At 44.2% G+C, this 9,125-nt stretch overlaps 1 protein-coding gene across 1 annotated transcript in view; it reads right to left on the bottom strand.

Annotated features, from left to right (window-relative positions):
- Positions 1-346: 346 nt before the first annotated feature.
- xrn1 (5'-3' exoribonuclease 1) overlaps positions 347-9,125 on the bottom strand; it is a 29,017-nt gene continuing 20,238 nt past the window's right edge. Inside the window, 9 exon segments of the mRNA XM_054602626.1 lie at positions 347-434; positions 798-978; positions 1,323-1,428; positions 2,576-2,692; positions 3,488-3,660; positions 3,804-3,930; positions 4,941-5,078; positions 8,732-8,752; positions 8,755-8,811. Coding sequence (XP_054458601.1) covers positions 431-434; positions 798-978; positions 1,323-1,428; positions 2,576-2,692; positions 3,488-3,660; positions 3,804-3,930; positions 4,941-5,078; positions 8,732-8,752; positions 8,755-8,811 — 924 coding nt within the window. The 3' untranslated portion in view covers positions 347-430.

Genomic DNA, 9,125 nt, shown 5'->3' with positions numbered 1-9,125 from the left:
TCAGAGATGCTGAGTCAGGCTTTAAAACAGCAGCTTAAAAACAACATTACACACACACATGCACACACAAACACACAAGCTCATCACTCAGAGACTTTAGCCGCCTCAAAGTTGACCGCCAGCTTTCTGTGCTTCTTCTTGGAGGAGGAGCCAGGGGTGTGGCCTGTCGCTGGGACGTTTTGCCGAGGTGGCGTGTGCGGGGCTGCCGTCGAGGTAACGGCGTCCGCCAGACCGGGACTCGCCGAGGAGTGGTTGCTGTTGGCGGCGTACTGGTGCGGCTGGTCGAATTTACCGCCCTGGTGTTCGCCCTGAGGATGGCTGAAGGGCTGGCTCTGGGCTTTCTGGGATTGGTTTCTGGACACCGTGTGGGCGGCGCTGTAGAACTCCCGAGTATCCTGGTTCTTTTTGTTGGCCGAGACTCTCTTCTTTGTCACCTGATTAAGGTCAGAGGACAGGCGGAAAGGGTGGGTTACCATGACTGAAGCATCATGGGCTTTTCACACCGAGATGCAGCGCTTCAATGACTTAGCTTCCTCAAAGCCCAACGGCTAACAGCTAGCTAGCTCTACCTAATACACCGATTGGCTGCCTGGACCAAACATGACATTGACAAGAGGTCAATCTGCACCTAGCGCTGAAAAAAGTTGAGAATAAAAATGTTTTATGCACATCTAAAAAAACTTGACACACCGTGACAGGAGCGCACTACCTCGGTGTGATCAGCCCCTTACTTCAGAAGGAATAACGCACAAGTAATAGAAATACAGGAAGATATTCATACGTGTAAATCTACCAACCTGTAACGGAATAAACTGGTTGTGTGAGCCGATGGGCAGTGCTGATGCATGCTGGGGGCGGGCGGCGCCGGGAAGGTTCCAGGTGGTCCATAGAACTGCTGGTTCTGGAGGTGTTGAGGGGGCAGCGGCATCCCCCACATCTGGGCAGGGCCGTAACCCTGGGGGGGCAGCAGCATACCACCTGGAGGAACAAAATAAAAATAAAAATAATAAACAGACTTGTGAGAGAACAGCACACAAAAAAGATTGAATTTTTTCATCTCTTCATTTCGAGAAACTCTCAAATGACAAAAAAAAGGAAATACAAAGGAGTACAGAAAAACCAACAAAGTGAGAAATGACTTTAATTAAAATGTTCCACAAAATTGTACACACCAAATTTTCAACATTCTGCTAAAAATATGTTTTTTGTAAAAAGCTGTGATGTATGATTATGACTTTAAGGAGATTCTTAAAACAATGGCCAAGAAATTGTATATATGAGGAATCACTTTTCTTCTGAAATGTAAGGAGAGGCGGACTGACCTTGCTGGCTGAAGACGGGGGTCATGGGTCCTAAGGGTGGGGGTCGTATCTGACCCATTCCTGGGAATAGAGGAGGTGGGAGTGGGAAGCCAGATCCCACTGAGTTCTACAGAGGAGCAGGAGGACACAGACAGAGAAGCATTAATTAAAGATCCATTCATCCATCCATCCATCCATCTCCTTCCGCTTATCCGGGGCCGGGTCGCGGGGGCAGCAAGCTAAGGAGGGTCCTCCAGACGTCCTTCTCCCCAGCAACACTTTCCAGCTCCTCCTGGGGAACCCTGAGGCGTTCCCAGGCCAGACGAGATATATAATCTCTCCAGCGTGTTCTGGGTCTACCCCGGGGCCTCTTACCGGTTGGACGTGCCTGGAAAACCTCTAAAGGGAGGCGTCCAGGAGGCATCCTGATCAGATGCCCGAGCCACCTCAGCTGGCCCCTTTCGACGCGAAGGAGCAGCGGCTCTACTCCGAGCTCCCTCTGGATGTCTGAGCTCCTCACCCTATCTCTAAGGCTGAGCCCAGCCACCCTACGAAGGAAGCTCATTTCGGCCGCTTGTATTCGCGATCTCATTCTTTCGGTCACTACCCAAAGCTCATGACCATAGGTGAGGGTTGGAACGTAGATGGACTGGTAAATCGAGAGCTTTGCCTTTCGGCTCAGCTCCTTCTTCACCAAAACGGTCTGGTACAACGCCCGCATCACTGCTGACGCTGCACCGAACCGCCTGTCCATCTCCCGCTCCATTTTACCCTCACTCGTGAAGCGGTTGGGATGAGAGTCAGTACCTCCAAGTCTGAGGCCATGGTTCTCTTCCGAAAAACGGTGGATTGCACCCTCTGGGTTGGGAGTGAGTCACTGCCCCAAGCGAGGGAGTTCAAGTATCTCGGGATCTAATTAAAGATCCGAACAATAATACTTTATTATGAACATTCACAATTCCTACAGTTTAAACACCCAAAAAATGAGTTTAACAGCTGCTCTGTGGAAACCTTGTCTAAAGCAATAGCTAAATGGTATTAAGAGTGATTTGTTTCATTCTTTCTTTCTTTTCTTTGAGTTTCCACAGACAGGATGAGAGGTAGGTGAGAAAAAAAGGCTTGTGTTTAGATAAAAAAAAAAATATATAAAAGTTTTTTTCCAGGATAATCAGATAATAGCTTACACATTCCACTAACCATTCCCAGCACACATTCTCACACTCTCTCACACACATTAACACTTATGTGTGTGTGCGTGCGTTTGTGTGTCGTACCAGTCTTTGGAGGGCAAAGAAGGCAGCTTTCTCCTTGGCATCATTTTCTGACTGGCACTGTGGACCGTGAACCATCAACCCATTGGACAGCTTCACCTGGCACACTACAGCCCGACCCTGTAGAGGCAGAGGAACGTTAGTGCAACCATCTGATGTACATCTGCACCCTTCAGGTAAATAAAGCAATGCAAAACATTTAAAAACTAGAAGATTTTTCAGGAGAGTGCAGTTCTCTGCCAGGTGTGCCTGCAACGGCCGCTGCTGTAATGTTTGATTGAATGAATACAACCCACAATTGGCTAAACCACACTTCAGATACACTCATTTTAAATCTATGTAGATGTCTGCACTGGCTCCTTGCAGGCGTGCTTCTCAGCGTCGCCCCACGGACATATTTATTTAGGCTTCAAGTCGAAAATACTTGTTAAATATGAGGTTGATGCCTAATGAATTAAAGTACAGAATAACTGTTTCTGGCCTCAGAGCAGCAACAGTGCAGCGGAGATGCACTATGCTGTGTGTAGTTCTGTTAGCTAATAGCCACATTCTCCTTCCCAAACAATAAAAATGAGCAAACTGTTTCTCCCGCTGTGTCTCACCTGCAGCCCCAACTGATCGAGGGAAGGTTTAGAGTATTTAGTAAAGAGTCAGCAGTCAATCAATAACAATATCAAACTGACAATTAAGAGAGTGTTGAGAAAGTGTGAGTCAATGCAACCATGGAAAGATCCTTGAGAAGTAAGCCATAAAGAAGTACCCAAAATATTATGTAGTTTGTTGCAGTGGTATGCGAGATTAGCCGTGGACAGACACATAGATGCACTCACGACCAACCTCATTATCTCCTGGCTGAGATAATAATAAATTCTACATGTGTGTTGCAAAAGACAAACATGCATTGCACTGTGTTACCTGTCTACTGCCTATGTAGCTGAAATCAGGTGGAGCCATTCCTAACCCCACGCAGACACACGCCAGCTCCGACACCTTACTGGTCAGCACGGCGTTGGAGAGGTTGGCAGAGCCGGCCAATGAGGGAGAAGCTATTACAGCTGTGTCACCATGGGGGGCGTTCATATTTGCTGCTGGAAGGAGAGAAAAGGGGATGAAAGGGAGTTAAAAAAGCATGGCTAAAGTTGCAAACCGACACCCTCTTCCTTGGTTTGTAAATCTGGTTGTAGTACATTTACCTGTGGTGTGGTACATGGTGTGGTAATTGGTTACTAACCTAGTTTCTTGGACGACCGTCGCCTGTTGTGCTGCTGGCCGCCGGTGTCACCTGCCTCCTGGGTAGAGGGACTTCCTGTTCCAGCGCCGTCAATCTTTAGCATCTCCTTCAGCATCAGGGTTCCCTTCTGCAAAAACAGACAACAAACAAACCCAGTTCAATTATCATGACCTGTCCTAGTGAACAGGGATGTCCCAATACCAGAAATTTAGTAAGGAATACCAATACCAGTGAAATGCCATGAGTTATGAGCTCCAAGCTAGTGTTAAGGTCATCATTTTCCATCTCTAATATCGATTTTATATTGCTGTGAAAACATCTTCAAACAACTGTATTCATTTACATTTCGCACCAAAACCTACATTTTACGAGATCACCTTTGAACACATCGCAATAACGTGATGCTATAAAACTGACTGTGCTGTCAAATACCAATACTACTATACTATTCAGTATGCTACAAGATTTAGTATGTCACAATACAGAGTATGTCGAATGCAGTATTCCAAAAATACCAGGATGTTCTACTTAATCCAGTCACATCTTGCAGTATGCTAGCTAGCATGTTTTTCTGGCTATTTCTGGCCCACAATCTTCTGCAGAGCGGATACATGAGGGTCAAAGTTCAAGTAGCCATGTTCAGAGGAAGTAGAGCGTCCCAATTGAATGCATACTGCATTAAACAGTATATACACTTTATAAGGGCAGCTGCAGTATGTACTAAAAATAAGAAGTATGCAATTTGGAATGCAGCTTCAATGCAACCTTTACATTAACCTTAACATTAGCTGTAAGAAAAAGATCTTCAAAGTTGCCTGGTTTATTTCCCCCCACTCTGCATGCCTTTGTTTGTAAATTGTAAATTAGGCTTGGCTGAAGATTATTTTATGGAGGAAGAAAAGCCATTATCATTTCTGATATTTTATGACCAAAAGGAAGAGTGGGAAGTCTTTTTTTGCAATTAGATATTTTCCTCAAGCAGTTCAGCTTGAGTTATTATTTTTTTATTTTCATGACAGGTAATCATAAAAGTTTGCAAAGGTTTTAGCTCATCCCAAATATCTTCTTTGTGCATCCTAATTGTGTGTAACAAGAAGACCACTGTCATCATATGCAACTTTTGTCTGTAATACTCACCATGGCAAAGGACTGAGGAGACAACGGGCCGTCTGACTGGCTGGTGGGTGCTTGTGGAGGAGCAGGAGGGGGAGGGGTCTGCTGGTTACCCTTGGAGATCTTAAGACTGGCTATCAGATCCTCAAACTCAGTCGAAGCCTAAGCGAGAGTAATATGTGGAGGCAGACCCGTGGAAGTGGGGAGCCATTAGATTACACCATAGATATAAAACAGTAGATGCGACATTACGTCATAAGTCAGTAATACGTTTAAATGTGAGCAATTCAGATCAAGCTAGCAATTTCATAATTAGGACTTTAAAGTCTGAATCATTACGTTGCAATTAGAATGAAAGAGAATTGTGACGAGTCCATCGGGAGTTCTGCTGCTACTACCTTTCCGAGCAAAACTAACTTTAGCAGATAAAACAACTCCTAGGTTACAGTTAGCTAGGCTCTTTAACCTCCCCTCTCATCAAACAAAAAAAACCCAGACAGTTGATCGCAAAACAAACAAACAAACAAACAGGAAAACAGTAAGTGGCTCATTTATGACATCCATATAATAATAAATCACAGTAGGTGTGTTTGTGTCACATAGCAATTGCCTGCCTATGTCTCATAATATTGAATATTTATAAATACAATATATTGCTTAATGAAGTAAATCAGCCAGAATACCATGACATGCATATTAAGTTCATGCTTAATTTAAACCATTGTCTGCAATATAAATGCACAATTATGAGATTATCATCATGATTGAAAGCAGAAGTTGTTGTCTTTGAGCTAAAAAAAAAACCAGACTCAGTTGTAATACCCTCATAACCTTAAATAAAAAGCAGTATTGGTAGAGTATTGTAGTCTCGTTGCATCACAGACTACATTCACTTCTGTGAGGACACCATTGTGCCAACAAAGAAGGTCCGCTGCTACCACAACAACAAGCCGTGGATCAGCAAAGAGTTGAAGGGCCTTCTCAACAGGAAGAAGAGGGCCTTCATGGCTAAGGACAGAGGGGAACTTCGGGCTGTGCAGAAGGAGCTGAAGAGAAAGCTGAGAGAGGCTAAGAACAGCTACAGGGAGAAGATCAAGGCCACAGAACAACACTAAAGAGGTGTGGAATGTACAGGGTGACCTCACTCGCATCGGAGCTCAACCTATTCTTCAATAGGTTCGACACTCTGAGAAAGCTGAGAGAGGCTAAGAACAGCTACAGGCAGCCCCACCTTCACCACCATCCAGGTACAGCATCAGCTCTCCAGGCTTCAGATGAGTAAAGCCAGTGGACCTGATGACATCAGCCCTAGGTTGCTGAAGGTGTGTGCTGGACAGCTGGCAGCTCCTCTCAGGCACCTCTTCAATCTCTCCCTGAGGTTGAAGAAGGTGCCCACAATCTGGAAGACGTCCTGCATTGTCCCGGTGCCGAAGAAGAGTCGTCCCAGCGGTCTTAATGACTACAGACCTGTGGCCCTGACATCACATGTCATGAAGACCCTGGAGAGACTGGTTCTGCGGCACCTGAGGACCCAGCTTACAGCTTTCCTGGACCCACTACAGTTCGCCTATCTGCCACACATCGGGGTGGAGGACTCCATCATCTACCTGACACACAAGGCCCTCTCTCACCTGGAGAAGCTGGGAAGCACTGTGAGAGTCATGTTCTTTGACTTCTCCAGTGCTTTCAACACCATCCAGCCCTCCCTACTGAGAAGCTGCTGGAGATGAACCTGCACCCCGACACCACTTCCTGGATCACAGACTACCTCACAGGCCGGCCACAGTACGTCAGGGTGGATGGCTGTGTCTCTGAGTCTGTGATCAGCAACACCGGCGCACCCCAAGGAACTGTACTGGCACCGTTCCTCTTCACTCTCTACACCTCGGACTTCCGCTTCAACTCTGGTTCCTGCCACCTCCAAAAGTTTTCCGATGACTCCTCCATTGTTGGATGTATCACCAGGGACAACGAGGAGGAGTACAGAGGACTGATTGAGAGCTTCATCACATGGTGCAGCAACAACCACCTGAAGCTCAACATCAGCAAGACCAAGGAGCTTGTGGTGGACTACAGAGGAACAGAAGCCCCCTGTCCCTGTTTTCATTCAGGGAGGGGAAGTGGAGAGGGTTGAGTCCTACAAGTACCTTGGGTGCAGATAAACAATAAACTGGACTGGACACACAACACTGATGCCCTCTACAGGAAAGGACAGAGCAGGCTGTTCTTCCTGAGGAGGCTGAGGTCCTTCAATGTGTGCAATAAACTGCTCAAGGCATTCTACCAGTCTGTGGTAGCCAGCGCCCTCTTCTTTGCTGTGGTGTGCTGGGGTGGTGGCATCAGGACTGGAGATGCCAACAAACTTAATAAGCTGGTGAGGAAAGCCAGCTCTGTGGTGGGTCTGGAGCTGGACAGTCTGGAGTCAGTGGGTGAGAGGAGGATGAAGGCCAAACTCGGAGCCATCCTGGACAATCCCTCTCACCCTCTCCATGAGGAACTGTGGCAGCTGGGCAGCTCATTCAGCCATCGGCTGATTCTGCAAAGAGCAGGACGGAGCGCTGACGCTCATTTGTGCCCACTGCCATCAGACTGTACAACAACAGCAGACACCACAGTCTGTCATCATGCTGACCAGAATGTGTATTTATTGTCTGTGTAGTTGTATAGTATGTGTATTTATTGTCTGTGTCTGTGTAGTTGTATAGTATGTGTATGTGTAGTTGTATGTGTCTGTGTCTGTGTTGTATAGTATGTGTATTTATTGTCTGTGTAGTTGTATAGAATGTGTATTTATTGTCTGTGTAGTTGTATAGTATGTGTATTTATTGTCTGTGTAGTTGTATAGTATGTGTATTTATTGTCTGTGTAGTTGTATAGAATGTGTATTTATTGTCTGTGTAGTTGTATAGAATGTGTATTTATTGTCTGTGTACAAGTATGTGTATTTATTGTCTGTGTAGTTGTATAGATGTGTATTTATTGTCTGTGTAGTTGTATAGTATGTGTATTTATTGTCTGTGTAGTTGTATAGTATGTGTATTTATTGTCTGTGTAGTTGTATAGTATGTGTATTTATTGTCTGTGTAGTTGTATAGTATGTGTATTTATTGTCTGTGTAGTTGTAGTGTATTTATTGTCTGTATAGTATGTGGGTCTGTGTAGTTGTATAGTATGTGTATTTATTGTCTGTGTAGTTGTATAGTATGTGTATTTATTGTCTGTGTAGTTGTATAGTATGTGTATTTATTGTCTGTGTAGTTGTATAGTGTGTATTTATTGTCTGTGTAGTTGTATAGAATGTGTATTTATTGTCTGTGTAGTTGTATAGAATGTGTATTTATTGTCTGTGTAGTTGTATAGTATGTGTATTTATTGTCTGTGTAGTTATAGTATGTGTATACTGTCTGTGTAGTTGTATGTGTATTTATTGTCTGTGTAGTTGTATAGTATGTGTATTTATTGTCTGTGTAGTTGAGCTGCTGCAACACTTGAATTTCCCCCATGGGGATCAATAAAGGAATATAATTATAATAATAATAAAAATAAAGTATTATAAAGACAAAATAAGCCACTTTCACCATAGGTTACAATTTTAAAACTGGACCCAGGTAAGATGGCCGCCATATGGAACATGTCACAGCCACTGTTTTATATTTATTGTTTACATATACATAGAGACCATTGTGTTAACAAGCTACTCGCTGACCTTGTAAACCTTACTCCCTTCACTGTCCTGTAAATGTCAATTATGTACAGAAAACGATCAAAAGAAATATGGGCTTGGAAAGATTGATTATAGGTGTGTGTGTGTGTACCTTATTGGCTGTGTTCTGTGGGGGAAAAGGGAGTTGGCGTCTTCATTTTTCTTCAACAGTCTGATGCCGGAAACTGGGGCCTGCAAAGTACACACACCAACATTATTCTAGCTACATATTCACACACACACATAAATATAACATAAAGCACACTCTTAAACATTACACTTCACTTTAATCTGCTTCCAATCCAATCATACCAATACAGCTCACTTTATAAACAAGCCCACGTAGATACACATAAACCATCTGTGGATCTTTTGAGAGCCCAGAGCATGTGTATATATGCACAACTGAAACGTACAGGTATATATATATATATATATATATATATATATTATTCTACACATCAAGGGTAATAAACAGCTTTTAATCTGGGACCTGACATGTTGCC

The sequence above is a fragment of the Anoplopoma fimbria genome, chromosome 8 (genome assembly GCF_027596085.1).
Source record: "Anoplopoma fimbria isolate UVic2021 breed Golden Eagle Sablefish chromosome 8, Afim_UVic_2022, whole genome shotgun sequence".
NCBI classification, from domain to species: Eukaryota; Metazoa; Chordata; class Actinopteri; order Perciformes; family Anoplopomatidae; genus Anoplopoma; species Anoplopoma fimbria.
This window is presented reverse-complemented; position numbering and strand designations above follow the sequence as displayed.